Genomic DNA, 20,999 nt, shown 5'->3' with positions numbered 1-20,999 from the left:
CCTTACTGCCCTAAGGTGCAGTTAAGAGTCATGTTGTTGTTGATCTGGTGTTGCATGTAGGCCAGACTTGGTAAGGGCAGCAGATTTTCTTCCCTAAAGGACGTCAGTGAACCAGATAAGTTTTTATGACGATATCAGTGGTCACCATTAGACTTTTAATTCCAGATTTTTATTGAATTTAAATTTCACCATCTACAGTGGTGGAATTTGGCCCTGGGATCTCAGGGCATTACTCTGGGTCTCTAGGTTACTAGCTCAGCAACAGTATTTCTATGCCACTGCCTCTCTCTATTTTTAATGTAAGGCCAAATATTACTTGTGAGATAGCATATGGTCAACAGAATCTTACCTAAGCAGAAGATGAAGTGTAGAACAGGGTTTACAGGCTTCATGTTGTTAATAGTCTGGTTCAGCAAGAGACAATAGCCAAAAAGCAAAATGGCGTGAAAGGTGAGAATGCACAGTTCGACGATTGCTTTGGTCTTTCTAGTGGAAGCTTTGGCTCATTTGAGGCTGAGCAATTAGGCAGAGTCAACATGGGTTTTGTGAAGGAGAAATTGTTTTGTCACATTTACTAGTGTTTTTTTGAGGACGTAACAAATGGAATGGGCAAAGAGAAACCAGTAAATGTAGTGTATTTGGACTTTTAAGAGGAATTTGATAAGTTACCACACAAGATAAACACATACGGTTTTTGGGGATGTATCTGTATTGATAACGGATGACTAATTAAAAGGAAAAAGAGATTCAGGATAAATGGATAATCTGTAACTAGTAGAGTGCCACAGGGGTCAGTGCTGGGGCCTCAACTATTTTATGATCTATATTAATGGCCTGGATGAAGGGATCATTGTGCTCTAGCCACATTTGCTGAAGGTACGAAGCTGGATAGGAGAGCAAGTTGTGAGGAGGGTACAGGGTCTTCAAAGGAATATAGTTGGATTAAATGAATGGGCAGAAATTTGGTAGATGAAGTGTTAGGTGGCAAAGTGTGAGGTTGTCCACTTTGGCAGAGACTAGAAAAGCAGAGTGTTAATTAAACGGTGAGAGAATGCAGAGTGCTGCAGTACAGAGGGAATCAAAGTGTCAGCACACTGGTACAGCAAGAAATTAAGAAGACAGTGTTCCTGTTTATTGTGCAAGTAGGGAAATCTTGTTAAAGAGAAGTTTATTTATTAGTCACAAGTAAGGCTCACATTAATATTGCAATGAAGTTACTGTGAAATTCCCCTAGTCGCCACACTTCGGCACCTGTTCGGGTAAATGTCTTTCAGACTGTGGGAGGAAACTGGAGCACCCGGAGGAAACCCACGCAGACAAGAGGAGAACATGCAAACTTCTCAGACAGTGACCCAAGCTGGGAATCAAATCCGGGTCCCTGGTCCTGAAGCAGCAGTGCTAACCACTGTGCCAGTGTGCTACCCATTGTTGCAGGGCATTGGTGAGACTACAACTAGAGTACTGTGTGCAGTTTTTGGTCACCATTGCTTGAGCAGGACATACTTGCACTGGGGGCAATTCAGAGAAGATTCGCCAGACTGATTCCTGGGAGAGTTGTCTTAGTAAAAACAGCTAAGCAGTTTTGGTCTATGTTCATTTATGTTTAAAAGAATGAAAGGAGATCTTATTAAAGCATAAGATTCTGAGGGATCATGTCAGAGTGGATGTTAAGGGAATTTTTTTTCCTCTTGGGTGAATCTAGAACTAGGGATAATGTAGTATCCACATGCTGTGCCTGGTTGAAGTCATTAGGTTACATTTCAGCTTTATTTGAAGCAATTTTTTAAAGTGGCATCTTGGCCTTTTGGCTAAGATGCAAATGAGATCAAGCCTTGGAGAAGGAGCTACACCTTCTCCAGTCAGCTTGGATTATGTAGATCAAGCCCAAGACAGGAGGTGAGAGCCCTGCCTTGTCAGCTTGGATCGGGAATGTCTCACTTGTTGAGACTCTGAATTGGACTTGATTTGATTAAGTTGGAATAAAAACAAAAAAGAGGGAAAGGAAGAGTTATTTCTCTCAAGAGGGTCTTTAGTGTTAGAATACTACTCCCCCCGAACAAGCCGTGGAGTCTGGGTCATTAAAACGTTTGAGGCTGGGTTGGACAGGTTTTTGATTGACAAGGGAGGCCAGAGTTATGGAACAGGCAAGAAAATGGAGTTAAGGCCGCATCAGATCAGCAAAGATTTTATTATCTAGTGGAGCAGATTCGAGGTGGTGAATAGCATACTCCTCTTCCTATTTCATGTCATCTTATGCTGTGCAAATGATTAGATATCACAGAGACATTGGAAGTCTACGCAACATTGATCTCGCAAATTTGGCAAATAAGTTGCATTTGGACTTTTCATAAGATCTCCAGAAATCCATGCTACTTATGCCTAGGTTAACTGAACGTCACAAGCAATGAAATGTTTATTTTGCCTGCTTTTAACACACAGTGCAGTTAGTGTTGGAAATGGAATTTGCCACTTTGTTGAGTTGCTCACCTTGTTAGCATGACTAGGTTGGTACCATTCTTTGCTCAGGGTATAGTACTCATAAATTGCAGATTAAATATTTAACTGAGGGTCCTGTCTTCCTGTTAACAGTGGTTCAGGAGGGTGTGTACATGCTTGGTTGAGAGCAGTGAGTTCTCTTGATCTGTGTTTTTCAGTCAGTAAACTCCATTATTTCATCATTGTGGGATCTTTCAATGGCTGACCTATATACTGGCATTTGAATATTGATTGCACTTGATGGATTCTGAGATGCTATGTAAATGCAGATCACCTTTCTAAATAAGCTCTCGGGGTCTACATAAAATCATATAATAAATTTATTGTTTAAAAGATTACTTAAATTGTGAGGAAATCTTTGGAAGTGTGACTTATGCCTGGTGACCTTGATCTGTTGCAAGGGTGTTGTTCGTAGCATGTTAAAGAATATATATAATTAAAATCTGACATCTGCAATGTTGACCAAGGTTCCTGTTGTTCCAGTAATGTATGTACAAGTTTATAATTGCTTTGTAAGTGTGTCTTCAGATGCTGAAAATGCATTGTATGAAATTTGTGCTTTATAAGTTTGATTGTGATCTTTTGAATATCTTTATGAAATGGTATAATCAAAAGTGTGCTTCATGGAATTTAATTCAAAAATCTTGATATTCAAAGAGCAATATGTCAGATGATTTTAGAAAGTTGTCAATAATTATTGATTTACCCTTGTGCTGGAAGTTAGAATTTATAAAGGAAAAAGTTGCAAAGAAATGATTGATGTACACTTTTTTCTTAAATGTCATGGCAAGTGTTTATGTTCAGTGAAGAAAATCCTGCTTAATCTGATTCAAATTAAATAAATTTCGGCATTTATAATTTGCACAATAATTAAACTAAAAAGGAATCTTGTAACAAAAGTTGCTGGGAATGTAAACATTGGGGTGGCACAGTGGTTGGCACTGCTGCTCAGCGCCAGGGACATAGATTTGCTTTCTGGTTGGATCACTGTTTGTGCAGAGTCTGCATGTTCTCCCCATGTCTGAGTGAGTTTCCTCCTGATGCTTCAGTTTCCTCCCACAGTCTAAAAGACGTGCTCATTAGGTGCATTGGCATGCTAAATTCTCCCTCAGTGTAACTGAGCAGGCGCCAGAGTGTGGCAGCTAGGGGATTTTCACAGTAACTTCATTGCAGCGTTAATGTAAACCAACCAGTGACACTGATAAATAAACTTAAACTTTAAAACTTTAAATGAAAATTGACATTTAAGCTAGCCTTTTAATATAATTGTGGGGCAATGGCAGGCAGAAGAACAGATTCTTCGGTGATGGAAAGTTAATGGATTGAGTGGTCTGCAAACTGATCAGAAACAAAGCTGGAGCAGTACTTCTGGGTGAAGCAATAATCGCACATCAAATAAATGCTATAATGGTAGAGCAAGTATTAAGATAAATGCAGAAACACTGCAAGTTGGATGAGGAAAAATGGGAAGAAAAGGGGCAGCTATTGGAAGTTTGGAATGAAAGAAATATGCTGTATCTGCCCTGTGGGTTTTCTGGTCCCTAGAAATGGTTTAAAAAAAAACAAGCTAACACCTAGATTCAGAATCCTTCAGTATTGCAGGAAGCAAATTCTGATAAAGGGTCTCCACCTCCCAAAATCAGGATGAAAGGTGCAGACCAATTCTACTAAACTGAGAGCAGGAGTAGACAATTCAGCCCTTTGAGCCTGTTCCGCCATTCAATATGATCATGGATGATCTCACTTTGGCCTCATCTCCACTTTCATGCCTATTTTCCTCCATCCCTCACAAACCTATCCAGTTCCTCAAATTTGTTTAGTGTTCTAGTGGCCACTGCATCCTGGGGTAGAGAACTCCATAGATTCACAGCTCTGAGCGAAATAATTCGTCCTCATTTCTGTTTTCAAACTGCCACCCCTCAGCCTAACACGACAGCTTCTTATTCTAGAATGCCTAACAAGGGAAAAATATGCTTTACGTCTATCACCTTGAGCATCCTACATGTACCTCAATTAGATCTCCTCTCATACTCGCTGAAGGTTAGAACATAGGGTTAGGGTTAAACTGCTCAGCCTGTCTTCATAAGGCAAGTCGTTCATCTCTGGAATCAATCTGGTGAACCTTCTGAATTGCTGCTAATTCACTTACATCCTTCCTTAAGTAAAGACAAGTTGGGCCGAAGGGCCTATTTCCATGCTGTAAACTTCTCTATGACTCTATGGTCACACCTATACATTATACAGTTTCAACAGTACTTCCCTACTTTTGTACTCTATTCCATTAGCAATAAATGCCAGTCAGCAAAATGAGAATTCAGACTGCTATATTCCCTACAGACCAACGTTACTAAATTCAGTATTCACTCTGCAATATTCTCAACAGAGAAATGATTACACAGTTCCTAAAGCTTGTGTTGTAATTACTTAGAAAATAAACAAGGCTCAGTTATTAAATGTAGGAGGCCAAGATGAGGTTAGGGTGAGAAGGAAGGGGGAAGGGGTGTGGGAATACAGAGAATCTGATTCCGACTTGGAGAAGAATAGTGGTATTTGGTGATGTGTTCTTTAATCCATTCTGCGTGTGGTGTCCCCAATTTGTAGAGGAGACCATGCTTTGAGGAGCAAATAAGCTACACTGGAATTTGTTGAATAATCTTGCTTTGCAGCTCGGGAAGCAGAGTTGAGGAAGTTACGAAAGACGAACATTGAATACGAAGAGCAGAACGCGGTCTTGCAGAAGCACATTGACAACATGAGAAGTGCGAAAGAAAAACTGGAGGAGGAGCTGGCTGAAGAGCAGAGCCAAAATGCAACTCTACACAAGCATCTTGAGAATTTACGGCAGATGTTAACAACTAGCTTCAGTAATGTGTCTCTACCAGGTCAGTGTGTCAAATATGCTGTTGTGATGAAGTGACCCATTCAATCACATGTTTTCAGCAGGTGGAGAAAATGTCAGATTGCTGGAGTCTCAGGAACCTCATTAGTTGCAAAGGCTGCTTTTGTACAGCAGCATCTAAGTGAATAAATGCTGGTTTCAAAGACTGACGTCCAGTATTTTATTAGAAAAAGTCAAAAATTATTGTGTACAACCTCAAAGTGGATAATAGAGGGTAACTTAGATAAATTCACCCAAAAGAGGCTTTCTCTGCAAGCATACACAACTTTAGGACGTACTTTGGTTATGGCAAGCTGATTTAGGTATTTAAGTATTTTAAGAAAATCTAATGCAAAGGACAGTGTTAAAATACAAAATATTTGCTACAGAAATCCTTTTTGAGTGATTAGCAGCATCTTGTAATTCTGGAAAGTTGTGTTCTGCAATTTACCTCAGTTGCTCCTTATAGATTTTTTTTGCGACAATATTTTCCACTAGTCTTGCTATTGATATAGAATTTCCTCTCCCTGGATATCATCATCTTCAGTTCTCTGCCCGAAAGCAGGTCCGACCCACAGCCAAGTGATCGCCACCAAGGACAGGGAAAGGAGACAGGCCTCAAATCCACCTAGATGTAGACAAGCAATCTGACACTTTTTTAGAGGTGGGAATGTGGTGGTGAGGTGGAGCTTGGTTATCGTCAGCGTACATGAAAACAGTAAACTGTTAATTATTACAGCCCACTTATTTTGAAATCTGTGACAATGATTATTTTCCTGCATTTAAGTCAGTTTTCATGCCACTGCCACTTGGACTTAAAAGCGATTCACAAGAGACTTGGTAGTGATGTGGCATTTGGACTTACATTTAAGGAAGGATATTTGAGGAAACTTAAAGAATATTTAAGGATGGCATATTGGTTAGCACTGCTGCCTCTTTGCACCAGGGATCTAAGTTCCATTCTGGCCTTGGATGACTGTGGAGTTTGCATATTTTCCCTGTGTCTGTGTGGGTTTCCTCCCACAGTCCAAAGATGTGCGGGTTAAGTTAATTGAACATGCTAAATTGCCCCTTAGCGTCCAGGATATGTGGGTTAGGTGGGTTAGCTATGGTGAATATGCAGGGTTATGGACAGAGTGGAAGGGAGGGCCTGGGTGGGATGCTCTTTCAGAAAGTGTTGCAGAGTTGATGGGCCAGGTGGCCTTTTTTTCTGCACTGTACAGGTTCTATGGATTGTCTGGAAGCAAGAAGTTTGATTAGGAGTCTTTGTGTGGCACAATACAGTTTACCCAAATCCACATACACATTGCCTATTAGCCAAATAAGTCTACAGTGACAAATGTTCTTAGCAATTTGGATTTTCCTCCTAATCAATCCAAAGCTCTGGACTTTGTGAGCTATATTCATGTCTCCTAAATCCAAGACAAAGACCGATTGCAGTCAATCACTGTTATGCTTGATTGACTGCAGGGACATGGGCAGTGCCCCTGGGCATTGCCACCTTGGCAGCACCAACCTAGGCCTGCTGGCACTGTGTAAGGTGCCAATGCCCAGGGAAACCGGGGCTGTGGGGCAGGCGAGGGGAAGGGGTTGGCCTGGACATGCCTGAGGGGCCAACGATCGGGCCATGTAGGGGCCAGAGGGTCAGTGATGAGGGGCCACGGGACTGGCCAGCAGTTGGGAGGCTGGCAGCGCAGACCAATGCGCGTGTGCCAATCTTGGAGCTGACAGATTGGCACATGCTCAGTGGCCCATTCATCACTATGCTACCGGCCTCTACAGTTTGAATAGGCCCTGACCCATGAATTTCAACGTGATTCACGCTGAGGCACTCTAGTCCACAGCGTGTGGGAGATTTATTTTGAAACTCCCGCTGAAAAGCCAGCAGGGTTTACTCCAGTTTTTATGCAAATTCGACTTTTGGAATTTTTTTTGGGAGAATCGCCTGCAATGTTTGCAAATGTTAATGGGAAATTTCTTAGCAATGAAACGTTGTTATTTGTCTCTTTTTAAAATGATGTACTGAAGAATTCAGTAAGGTTCCTTTTGACAGCACCTTCCAAATCTGTGATCTCTACCATCAAGAAGGGCAGTAGATGCATGGAAACACCGCCTGCAAGTTTCCCTCCAAACTGCACGTCTTCCTGACTTGGAACTATATCACTGTGGTTCATCGCCTTTCTGGAGGATATTTATGGATAAAAGCCCTGGCTTTGCCATCAACACTTGTGTTCCATCGAAGAATAAAATAAATTGGATCTGCCCTTTAGAATTCACTTGTTAATTGGACCAGAGCTGGGAGACAGTAGAGTTCAATGTGTTATTTACTGATGGGCAGGATGTTCCCCAGTGATCTGTTCTTGGACCATAGCTTTCGCCATGATTATTATTGGCTTACTTAATGGAATGTTGATAACCAGGTTTGCCAAAGACGTTAAAGTTAAGAGGTATACCAAGTAGTGTCGATGGGAGCAAAATGTTACAGCAGGGCATGACTTATCTAAACTCTATGTATGTCACAGCTTAGTCCAATATAAGGAAATGTGTGATCATCTGTCTAGGCTGTGAGAAAGATGAAGTGAAATTATCCTCAAATGGTGAAAGATGAGGAGGACAGTAACTTGTGTATCCAAGTACAAAAATCACATACCAACAATGTGGCTATAAAAAGTAATCAAAAAGGCTAATGAAGTGCTGGCCTTTATTGTGAGGAAGTTAGAATACAAAAATGAAGCAGTGAAGCTTCAGTGTTTCAGAGCCTTGTCCAGAACCCTGAACTATATTTACTTGGACACCAAACCTCAGGAAGAAAATTGCCTGTGAGGGGAGGGGGGAGGGTACTAATTCTCTGTCTCATCTTGATGCATGTTCAGCCAGATTGGTGACTTTCTACAGCTAAGCCTAATTTTAGAGATGTGTGCTTTGATCAGCAGACAGCGACCAATAAGTATATTATTGATAACCGGATGGCTGCTTTTCACCACAAATAGTTTTCAGGGAGTGATTTTATATGTGAAACTGTTACCAGAACCTGCTATCATAATCCTGAAAAGTTTCACCATTCCTTCAAATGCGATCAAAAACTATAGTTTTTAATCTAGTCTGTATCAGCAGACCTCATTAATAAATGCAAGCATGTTAATGAATTGACGACAAAGTGTGGGAACTGCAAAAGTAAAATACCGCAATGTTGGAAATCTGAAATAAAACAAATGCCTTAAGTGTATGGCAGGTATGGCAGACCAGTTAACCTTTCAGTTTGGTCACCTTTCATCGGAACTTGGAAGACTTAGCGATACAATGGGTTTTAAAGAATTGAAGGGAGTTGGGAGCCAGGGGAAACAGGAAGAATAGTGAAAGGGAATGTTTTAAGATGGAATGCAGAAGACGTTAAATGATAAAACAGATGATGGTGAAAACCAAAGAGATGTTGCTAAACCTGTTGAGTATTTTCAGTGTTTTCTGTTTTTAAGTGTGGGAAATTCTAGACTGGCAAAGAGAAATAAAATGTTTTGTAGTTTTTAAGTAAGTGTGCTAGATAAAGACATATACAGCATTGTTCAAAGGTTGTTATTGGCATTGTGTGTTTTTCAGTTGCAGTGCAGTCCAACATGACTGTTGTTTTGTCTTTCCATAATCATTAGGTAGTGGAGAAAGTGTGACATTGGACACAGTTGATTCCTTTATGACTAAACTCCACAGTATTATTGATGAGGATCCTCAACAGAATGAGAAGCTTGTGAGAAAGGTCCAAGAGGTAGTCAGCAGCCTGAACAGCAGGTAAATATATCTAGGCAGGAACAGCAAAACCTCAGACAAGTTGGTTGCTGTCCACATTTGTTCAATCTCCACAAGATTGCCAACTGTGCTGGAGTTGTTAATTCTTTACTTTTTTTTCTGCAGATCTCTTCTTAGTAATGGTTCAGAAGCATAATGTTTTAATTTTTATGTTGCGTTAATATGAGCCCATACCTTTCTGCTAAACCACTTTGTAATGAATTAGAAATTTATCACAGAAGTTTTTGTACTTTTTTATTCATGAAAGACATTTAGAATATTACTGAATTACTCTTTTTAGTCACAAGCTTGTAACTGTATGCTCCCAACCATGAGGCCTGAGGGAGAAAATAATTCTCATAACTTTGATTTTGGGACTATTCTACAAGTCACTCATAAAAAGCAAGATATCGTGTATTGGGTATTAATCTGAGATCAATATGAATTTGAAATGGAAAAAATGCTGTACTCTTGCAGGGAATTGTAGAGAAAGGTTTTACAATGGCATTGGTGCTAAATAATTTGCAGTGTTTGTGTACGTTATGTCTACAGCGCAGAAAGAGACCATTGAGGCCGCACTGAAAACAACCCCACCCAGGCCCTGTCCCCACAAGCTCAAGCATTCACCCCACTAATTTCCTTGACACTAAGAGGCAATTGAGCATGACCAATCAACCTAACCCACACATTTTTGCACTGTGGGATGGAACTGGAGCATTCAGAGGAAACCCACGCAGAAATGGGAAAACGTGCAAACTCCATGCAGTCACCTGAGGCCGGAATTGAACCTGGTTCTCTGGTGCTGTGTGCTAACCACTGTGTCACCATGCTGCATGACTTTCACATTATGAAAAGACAGATGTATACTCGATGACAGAGTAACATGTGTAGGATTAAAAGATCATGTTAGATTTTTGCATTTGCTCCTGATCCTTGGTTGCAACTCACTGCTCCACAAAGTTATTTAATGTGGCTTCATAAAGTGATCCCTAACACTCTGGATGATGACTATGATGATTTAATTGATCTGGGAATAATTCTAATCTCCATTGATGTTTCCGATTCCATTTTTATCTGAGGTTTTGATATGCTGGCCTAAAAGAAGTATCCACCTTGTTTCTTGAATCGTTTCACTCTTTGGTGCAGAAAATGACTGCTGGAGTTAGTTGTTATTTGTGCTTTGAAATTCTGAGCTTTGTCTTTTTCCTGGGATTTGACTTGAAATATGGTACTAGATGAACCTTTTCTATTTTATTTCATAACAGTTCCTTGAAGACAATGCAGAATATGGTAGAATTAAGTGCTGTATCTAAACCACCAGTCTTCTGTCCTCCTCCATAAGTAATGATTAAGAATGTGTTGATTTAAGTTAGTTTCATATTCGATTTATTCCTCAGCATCTTTTAACAAGCTGCCTACATTTGTATTTTCTTGATTTAGTGATGGGCCTTAGAACAATAAGCACGTCACCAATGAAGATGCTTCACAGATGTCCACGTTGCTGAAATCCCAGCTTCCTTTATCTTCTTAGAACTTAATCAAGAGATTGCTACAACTCTGTGAAGAAGGTGCAGTTATTCTTTTGTACTAGGGACTAATTATACAGATCTACAAGCCTGCACATCGTTCAAGATCAAAGCAAGGGGATTTGAATGGACTAACAGACTAAACACTAAATGCTTTTAAGAGAAAAGCTAAAGTTGAATTAAAAGAAAACAAATAGGATTATTGGTTGAAGATTTAGTGACTAGGCTACTGAAGGCAATTTATTGTTACATTTACAATTTTTCTTGTCAACTATGGCATCATGCAGGTTGTGACCTCCGAGTTGATTTTGTAGTTTTTATTAACTTTTATAATTAGTATGCCTTTGTGCTTGCACATTGTATAGTTTAGAAACTGCATTGTAAACTTAACCATAACAAGGTGGTAAGTATTAAGTTACATTCGTATTAACGTTTTGTAGCCAAACCTGAAACTCATAGATAAGAGAGTATGCCAGATTTGGAAGCAGCCATTAGTTGTGTGAAGGGAGGGAAGTAGGCAGTGCCATTTGCAAGTTGATAGTCATATTTTGTAACTAGTGAATTATAAGCTAATGATCTTTTACTACTTACAGCCAGCTTCAGGGAAAAGTTCTGGTGAAGTGAATTTTATCGCAGATTCGTTTTTTTTTATTAAGAATTTATACCAGTTCATTTTCTTTCAAATTATAACTCCAAGTAGGTTAAATTATTGTTGAGAATGAATTTTTCTTTAGTAAAATGGAGTTGATTGTTTTACAAGCTTGCTGAGTGTGTAACAACAGTTGTTTGCTTGTATGGGGTCTATATAGGAAAAACTCATTTTAGATTATTCTGCAAAGTGATATACATTGCGGTTTGGTAATACTGTAAAGGTGAACCTCATAAGGTCTTCCACTTTATCAGAATTCTGACGTGGTGTTATCTTAAGAGTGATCCTTTCATGTATCTGTTAAACTAAAATTTTTTTTCATACTAATACACAGTTCAGTGATAAGTTCTCTTTTACCGTATACTCCTATGTAGCACTAGCTAAACTTTTATTTAATGATTGTTACAGGGTAGTAATATTTTTAAAAATGTATTGAAGGCTACAGCACAAGTGCCAGGTGGTTTTAAAATGGAGAGAGACTAAAATGCAGATCATTTTGAGACCATCTTATTGACTCCGAGTGCCAGTTCTCTCTCTCCCTCCCTCTGGCTCACCAAGTCAAACTTTCTCTAAGATTGCACCTTTCTTAATCTTGATCTTGCATCTTTCCCTAGTTTCTCTCCTATCTCACTCTTCTCTTTCCCCTCCCCAACCCTCTCTGACCCTGTCTTGTTTATGATCCCTTTCAATGTTCAAATCCTTCCATTCAGGATTATGCCCCATTCACAGTATCAAAATGGATCTCACGGAAGCGACGCATGATGTCGTGAACAAATGATTAAAGTAAATTACTCCTTCTCGATCTGTCTGCGGCCCTTTAAATGGCTGACCACACCTCTCGAGCTTTTTCACTGTCCTCGAACTGGGTGGGACTACATACCCAAGATTTCAGTTTTTTCCAAAGAGTCGTAACCAGAGAATTACCTGCAATAGTTCATGTTCGCACTCTGAGACTGTTACCTCCAAAATCACAGGGTCCTTTCTCCCCCACCATGAGGGCATCTGTCTGCAAATTATCAGATCGCTTGTTAGGCATTTATTGCTTGATGATCAGAAATTTCTATTAACTAAATACTGGGAGAACTGAAGCCATTGCTTTTGGGTCCCTTCACAAACTCTTGTTTCTTGTCCACTGATTCCGTCAGTTTCGCTGGCGGTTTCTGAAGCTGAACCAGGTTGTTCACAACAATGGTGTCGTATTTGAATCTTCTGAACACACACCTGTGCCATGGCTTAGTTCCATCTTTGTAACATTGCCCGACTCAAGCCCGGCCTCTGCTCATCTGAGGCTATCCAAAATTCACTGCCCTTGTCCGAAGTTACACAAAGCCTTTTTCACCTGACCTACATTGGCTTTTATTTGAACACCACCTGGATTTTAAATGGTTTATCTTTTTTTCTCACGTCTCTCCTTGACCTTGCCCTGCCCTACCCTGTCTCTGTAACCTTCTGCAGCCTATAATCCTCTGAGCTAGATGTGCTCCTCCATTTGGCCTATTTGTCATTTTTTAATCACTGCCCATTGGCGGTCATGCCTTCAGCTGCCAAGTAAGAAGTCTCCCAACACCAGGTTAAAGTCCAACAGGTTTATTTGGAATCATGAGTTTTCGGAACGCTACTCCTTCATCAGGTGATGCCCACCTAGTGTTTTGAGACTTTACATGCCTACCCCAGTCCAATGCTGGCATCTCTACTTGAGCTGCCAGGGTCACTCTTCCTCTTCCCCAACAATACAGAGAATGCTGGAAAAGCTCAGCAGATCTGCAGCATTTGTAGGGGTAGTGAACAAAGTTAGTGTTTTGAGTTCATTTGGCTCTTCTTCAGAACTAAAGAGAGGGAAAATGTGTTGGATGTTATACCGTAGTTGGGAGAGATTGCAACAAAACTGCAGCAGGATGCTGAGTTAAAATGGCAAGCAACAAAAAAGTTTTCCCCTTCTTTAATACACTCCTTAAAACCTACCTCGTTGACTAGATTTTGGTCATCTTCTCTAACCTTTCACATCTGGATCAGTATCAAGAAAGCTCCTGTGAAATGCCCTGGGATGGTTTACTAGGTTAAAGGCGCAATATAAATACAAATTGTTACATTGCTTTTTGAATATTCAGATGATGTTAACTACTGTCAGTAGCTGTTGTTAGTATAATTTGTAGAACAAGGATAAAGGATGTTAGTTAAGAAGGTTAACTCTACAGCAAGTTGTTAAGCACAGCTGGAACTTCTTCAGGATGGGTACTTTACAGAATGTGTGACTGATCACTGTTCCCAACTATTATTGGGGAATATTAAAATGAAGTGGATTTGGTCAAGACCTTTTATATGAAGTGAACATGCAGGAAGAATCCAAAGTTTTCTACTGTTCTCATCATGTATTCCAGTGCAATGTATGAGCAAAGGTGTGAATATTTATTTGCTGTGAGCCGTTTGCTGTGTGTATTTTTAATATCATGAAGAACGTTTACACTGATTCATTTATGTTCCTGTTGCAAGGTTTTTCTTCTTTGGTTATCCATTATTGCCATGAGAGGTTTAAATCAAAATTGGATAACTTACAGCAGCATAAGAGACTATGCGGCCTCTTAGTTCTTGCCGTGCAACTCTTAATTCCTTTTCTTGTCAGAGTCATAAAGGTTTACAGCATGGAAACAGGCGCTTCAGCCCAACTTGTCCATGCCACCCTTTTTTTAACGACTGAGCTAGCCCCAGTTGCCTATGTTTGGCTTATAATCCCTCAATAGCCATCTTATCCATCTGTCTAAACACTTTTTAGAAGACAAAATTGTACCCGCCTCTAGTACTACCTCTGGCAGCTTATTCCAGACATTCATCACCCTCTGTGTGAAAAAATTGACCCTCTGGACCCTTTTGTGTTTCTCCCCTCTCACCTTAAGCTTATGCCCTCTAATTTTAGACTTCTCTACCTTTGTTCTCCCTTTATTTTCATGCCATTTTAAGTCCCAATTCTTTTGATATTGTCTGCCTCAATGGTCACTATTTTTAACACAAGCACTTTTCATGAGTTTTATTAGTTCCACATGCAGCAAAAATAATCTTTTATTATTAATGGTCTCAAAATCTTCCATAGTTTTGAAAAACTAGTGGGTCCCTCCATTAGATAGATGTGTGGGTTAGGTGGATTGGCCATGTTAAATTGCCCCTTAGTGTCAGGGGGAACGAGCTAGGGTAAATGCATGGGTTATGGGGATAGGGTCAGGGTGGGATTGTGGTCGGTGTGGACCCAATGGGCCAAATGGCCTCTTCCTGCACTGTAGGGATTCTGTGATTACCTGTGTTTGTGAGGAGGATGCAGGTGGGGAAGCTTTTCAGTTATTGCTAATATTCTTGCTGTAATCCGTGAATTTTTCCCAACCTTTCCTTCCAGTGGTGCGGTACACACAGATCTATGCCACATTGCAACTGGTGACTGAATTAATGTCAAGAATGCTTTTAAGTTCTTACCGTAAATTCCCCATTTGAAATCAAGAATCTCGTTTTTCCTATTGAATGTTTGTCATATCTGCTAAAAAAAAATCTGTGCATTACTACTCTTCAATTACTCTGTGTTGTGCAGCAAACCTCCCTCTTCAGTGCTCATGTGTAAAGCATCAGTTGGGTGGAGTACATAGAAAAACAGGGTGGGTTGAATAGTGGCTCATAATGGAGTCTGTATGATTTTTTTTTCCATCATTATAAATAGACAATCAGATGGGCTGTATTGAAGGCTTTTGATGCACCCCATCTGATTTATCCCTCTCTGCTATGCCCAGGTAATACTTTGAGCCCAATTGCTGAAACAAAACACACACATTTGCTGCTGCTTGGGGTCGACACTTCCTTCTTTTGCTCTCGTTTTTCTCAAGAAAACAACCTCACGTCTTCCTGTGTTGTGCTGCAGCCGCCACCTGGTCTGCCCAATCTGCCATCCATCTCTTGTTGCAGTGTCTTGGCTCTCTCCCTGACGTTTTGTATTGCCCTTAGTTTGACATCGTTGGCAAACTTCAACATCATTCTTCTGCCTATTTTCAGATGATTTAGATGCATGCAGCTTCAGAGTTAATGATGGGTTAAAAGAGCGATAGGTAGTTCAAGCATAGCGGTGAAGGCTTTTTGATTTATCTAGATTACACAAAGCAAGGAGAGCACTGCAAGGTGACTGATTAATGTTACATTTTTTAACAAATGTAAACACTGCTGTAGTATGTACATGACAGGTGAAAGACTTGGCTACATAGCAAGTTATGTTTGATTGTGACAGCAGTGTAATCTTTGGGATCAGTTGTATGATTTCAATGATTCCCTGTGTTTTTATATTCAGTAAAAGGACACCATTCAGTCTTGATTGATGTACTGTTCAAGGAATGTAGTGCGTTTGATTAATTCCAGTTAAGTGAATTTCTTTTATTTCATCAAGTTTACTGGTGTTTACATTAACAAGCTGTTTTATCAGCTATAATTGTCGATTAATTTTCTAATGTAGTTCAGTGTGATGGTAAAAATGTAGCAGTTGGTTATACAACATGCAATAAACACCTGATACTGTTTGTCTCAATCTGCCAAGATTGATGCTAGGAATGATTTTCATTCTAGTCTGATTTTATATGTATTATATAAATTCATATCTTAAGACACTAAGAGCAAAAACTTAATATTCTCCTCTGGGGGTTGGGGAGAGGATTCAGCCAAGGTCCTCCCAATTTTTTTTTAAAATGACAACAGAATGCAAATATTCCTATATTTGGTTTGGTAGCAAATGCATCATGAATTGGGGTGGCACAGTGTTTAGCACTGCTGCCTCAGAACGCCAGGGACTCAGGTTCGATTCCTGGCCCGGGTCAGTGTCCTCCATGTCTGCCCGGGTTTTCTCCAGATGCCCCCGTTTCTTCCCACAGTCTGAAAGACGTGCTGGCTAGGTACGTTGGCCATGCTAAATTCTCCCTCAGTGCACCCGAATAGGTGCCAGATTGTGGCGACTAGGGGATTTTCACCTTAGTATCTTAATTACTGTGTTAATGTAAGCCTACTGGTGATACTAATAAATAAAATTATAAACATGAATTGCATTTTATTTAGATTTCGTTGTATCTGCTATTCTGATCATTGTAGGTTTGGCAGATCTGGGAATAAGGTGGAGTTGAGGGATCTTAAGATCTTCATCTTGCTGCAGAGCAGACTTCAGGGGCCATCTGGCTTATGATTGCTCCAATATTTTTTTCATGTTCTTGTGCTAACTTGGATAAATAGCTGAGCCAGAAGGTCAAAAGTTCAGGCTCCTCTCCAGACACTTGAGCGCTTTATCTAAATTAAAATTTCAGTGCAACACTGAGGGAACACAGCACTGTTGATCCTGTCTTTGAGGCAACTCAAGGATGTTAACAGAGGCAAATGGGTTGTGTCCGTGAAGATATTTCAGTAAGTGACCGTCTTCGTCTTTCAAAACAAAACTGTAATTATCATTAATTTAGACCATAAGGAGGAAGTACCTTGGTACTTTAAGAACCAATAGAGGAGAAATCAAGTTGTAATCATCGAAGGTGAGAAATCTGTCCTGTGACTCATGAAAATTGTGATCAGGAGTTTATCACTGATTTAAAACGGCAATGGAGGAGATGTGCAAAGGCCTGTTCATTAGGCATTAAGCTCATATGTTGAACTGGATGGCTGGATGACGCTGGTAGCATGGTTAAAAATTTAAGGCAGCTATTGGTGGGAACGCTGGCATTAACTAACACATGCCTGATGGACATTTTTGTTTCCTATAGAATACAAGTGCAAGGAATACTTAGAGGTGATAGAATTGGATTTTTTTAAAAAATCAACTGCCAGCCTCTCATTAGCCAGCAGCTCATGGAATGTGGGATTTTTGTTCTGGAGTCTTTGATTGTGGAAAAGACTGCTTAGAGTCGTGGGCCATCCACAAAGGAGGCATTATGGAGCTCTGACTGACCCACCACTCCGTCAATGCATGAAACTCCCTTCGCCTGCATTAAAAACGACCCATAGAGGATATTAGTCACACTGAAAACTTGGGAGTTCAGATTCAAAATTGAAGTCAGTAATTTTGTTTTCCCGATGTTTATGATTGTGATAAATGTGTGTCTTCTTGTTTGGCTCAGTTAAATTCTGGTATTACCACCACTACAGAGCAACCCTATAAAACAAAATAGACATTATGTGCTACCTACCACCAGGCCAGGAAACAAATTGGAGCTACGCTTCATGACAGATCCGTTCATCGTCAACTTATGAGAGTCCAAGGGCAGGATGTTCTGGCTGTGCTTGTCCTGAAACTGGAACGTCCTGCCCAACGTTAACAGACCTTTCCATGGTTCGCCCTTTTGCCTGCAAAGATTTTCTTGGTGGGCGGACGGGAAAATTTGCCACAAAGTCTGCTGTTTCACCCGGACAACTAAAAATATCGAACCAGCTCATAGCAATGTCAAGTGTGCAAAAACTAAATTGCAATGATTTTATCATATGCTCCATCTGCTCCAAAGCTCGCAAGGTAACCACACACACACAGTCCCAAAATACCAGACCAGAAACATGGAAATCCTGTGGTAAACTATGGATATAAAAGAAAGATATCTAACAGGGATGTTTTCCATTTTAAAAATTAATTTATATCATTTTCTATTGCACCTAATGACTTTAGTGTTCTGAGTAAATTAGTCAAACAACAATTTGTCACCATGATTTCTCACTTAAGCACTGAAGTAAAAATGAGTAAATTAATCCTATTTGGAAGAACAGAAACCCGGAGGGACAATAATGAGGCAGCAATCTGAAACACCCTGATTCACTGCTATGGAAACGCTGTGTTTTGAAGAATGGGTCTTAGCTAGCTGAAGTAAAATTTTGATTCTTGCATGCATGTTCACCCATTTTAGAAATTGAAACCAAAATTACAGCACGGCAAATATGTATTAACAGCATCATCCACAGTAGTACTGCACACCAAGAAGTCTCAATAAAAATTAAATCAGCAGGAATTGGACAAACTCTCCACTCATTGGAGTTGCACCTAGCACAATGGAAGAGGGTTTTGGAGGCCATATGTCTTGGCTGCAGAATTTTGCTGGAGTCCCTCAGGGCAATGGCCTTGGTTCAACCATCTTCAGCTGCTTCAGCAGTGATCTTCTATTCAGCATTAAGTCAAAAGTGGGGATGTTTACTGGTGTACAGTTTTTAATACTATTAGAATCATAGGAAACCTACAGTACTGAAGGAGGTATTTTGGCCCATCCTATTCCTTGAAAATCCACGCATTTATCCTGCTAATCCTCCTGACACTAGGATCAATTTAGCATTGCAAATCAATCTAATCATCATCTTTGGACTGTGGGAGGAAACCGGAGCGCCCGAAGGAAACCCATGTAGACATGGGGAGAATGTGCAAACTCCATGCAAACAGTCGAGGCCAAATTGAACCTTGGTCACTGGTGCTGTGAGGCAGCAGTGCTAACCACTGTACCACCACACTCCTGACAACTCAGATACTGAAGCAATCCATGATCACATTTAGCAATGCTTTGATAGTGTTCCAGCTTGGGCTCATAAATGGCAAGGAGCATTTGTGACACAGGCATATACACACACAAGTACTAGGTAATCATTAGTCACAAAGGGTGGCACAGTGGTTAACACTGCTGCCTCACAATGCTAGAGGCCAGGGTTCAATAATCCGAGTTGGGTCATTGGGCAGAGTCTGCACGATTTACCTGTGCATTTTCTCTGGAGACTCCGTTTTCCTCCCATAGTCCAAAAGATGTGCTGGTTAGGTGCATTGGCCAAGCTAAACTCTCCCACAGTGTACCAGTGTAGGTGCCAGATGGTGGTGACTAGAGGATTTTCACAGTAATTTTATTGCAGTATTAGTGCAATACTACATGTGGCACTAATAAATAAACTTTAAAGAAAAAGTCAGATTACCTCCTCGTGATATTCAATGGCATTGCCACTGCTGATTTGCCCCAGCATCTAGTGGTCATCATTGCTCAGAAACTTAACTGGACTATCTACATAAATATGTTGGTTACAAAAGCAAGTCCGAATCCGGGAATTTTGCAGTGAGTAGCTCACCTGATTTTCCCAAAGCCTTTGTACCATCTATGAGGTAGAAGTCTAGAGTGCAGTAGGACACCTGCTACTTGCCTGCATGAGCCCACTTTCAAAAACATTCGGGAAGCTATCATTCAGAACAAAGCTTGATTGTGTTCTCCACATCCCATTAATGATTTTTAGAAATACTAATCTGTTTAGAGGGGCATGATTTTCATTGCTTGTGTTTGTCAGAGAATATTTTAAACATTTTGGCCAATCTCTATTTTCATCTTAAAAACACAACACTGAATGCTGGAATTCTGCAATAAATGCTGGAAGAACTCAGCAGGTCTGGCAGCATGTGTGGAGACAGAAACAGAATGAACGTTTTGATTCGGGCAGCATGGTGGCACAGGGGTTAGCACTGCTGCCACTCGATGCCAGGATCCTGGGTTCAATTCCCAACTTGGGTCATTGTGTGGACTTTGCATGTTCTCCCCGTATTTCCAAGAGTATTTTCCGAGTGCTCTTGTTTCCTCCCACAGTCCAAGGATCTACGGGTTAGGATTGGCTGTACTAAATTGCCTCTTCGTGTCAAGGGGACTAGCTATTCATCTTGGGGCACTAAGGGTTAATTTAGCATAGTCAATGCACCTAACCTGCATATCTTCAGATTGTGAGAGGAAACCCACTCAGACGTGGGGAGAAAATGCAATCCCCACACAGTCAACCAAGGCTGGACTTGAACCCGGAATCCAGGTCCCTGGCCCTGTGAGGTATCCGTGCTAACTGCTGTGCCATCCTGCCATCAATGTACATAATTTGGAATTGATGTCTTTTATTATTTTAGGCATTTATTCTGGCTCAGTCATTGAAAACTGGAAAGTAGCTGGCCCAGAAAACTTTGAATTGCCAGGCAACAAAAATAAAATCTGAATCCAACTAACCCAACAGAAAGAGGTAAGGTTTTGAAAAAAAAATAGACCAGGTATAAAGTAAAATTGAGTCTGCATGAATCAGTGCGTTAACCTCAACCTCAGAGGAACACCATTGCATGATTTTCTTTTCTCCTATTTTCACAACAAGCATCTTTGTCTCCTTTCTGAGACAGAATGCTTGATGCTAGATGGTGAACAGATCTGTGCGTTTGGCCAGCATTCCATACAAGCTGTGCTGTAACTGCGTAAAATTCAATTTAGTTGGGACTATTAAAACAAGCAGTCTGGGTTGAAATCAGACATGGATCCCAGAGGTGGAAAGTGTGTACTAATTAACTGCATCATCCCACTGTGCTTTTACAGCACTTGTTAAGTGCTTATTATCTGCTTTTCCACCAGGATTGAGATCCAGAGTGTCACTTATGCGAAGAAAGCCTGAGGCAGAGTTGAAGTTATTAGAGTGTAGTCTGTGTGAGGTTAAAGAAAAGATTCAGTAAAATGGCATCAAGGATGTGGGACTTCAGTTCACTGTAAATGAACTGGGCTTGTTTATGGAATTGTACCACACAGCTGGAGGCCATTTGGTTCATCATGCCAGCTCTTTGGCAGTGCAGTCCAATAAGTCCCTCTTCTTTCTCCAGCATCCTTTTCTTTTATCTTCCTTCAAGTATCTCACTTTCTAAAAATTACCATTA

At 40.4% G+C, this 20,999-nt stretch overlaps 1 protein-coding gene across 4 annotated transcripts in view; it reads left to right on the top strand.

The window, feature by feature from the left end:
* Positions 1-15,875, top strand: part of LOC145342900 (SWI/SNF-related matrix-associated actin-dependent regulator of chromatin subfamily E member 1-related-like) — a 43,702-nt gene extending 27,827 nt beyond the window's left edge. For 2 of the 4 annotated variants that reach the window (XM_080188476.1, XM_080188475.1), the window contains exons 8-10: positions 5,163-5,378; positions 9,019-9,154; positions 10,592-15,875. In XM_080188476.1, the coding sequence (XP_080044602.1) occupies positions 5,163-5,378; positions 9,019-9,154; positions 10,592-10,604 (365 nt within the window). In that variant the 3' untranslated portion in view covers positions 10,605-15,875. Of the gene's footprint in view, positions 1-5,162; positions 5,379-7,402; positions 7,767-9,018; positions 9,155-10,591 lie in introns of those variants that run through there. The other 2 variants (XM_080188478.1, XM_080188477.1) reach the window with 2 other exon arrangements.
* Positions 15,876-20,999: the final 5,124 nt, after the last annotated feature.

The sequence above is a fragment of the Carcharhinus amblyrhynchos genome, chromosome 5 (genome assembly GCF_965287045.1).
Source record: "Carcharhinus amblyrhynchos chromosome 5, sCarAmb.v2.hapA, whole genome shotgun sequence".
Taxonomy (NCBI): Eukaryota; Metazoa; Chordata; class Chondrichthyes; order Carcharhiniformes; family Carcharhinidae; genus Carcharhinus; species Carcharhinus amblyrhynchos.
This window is presented reverse-complemented; position numbering and strand designations above follow the sequence as displayed.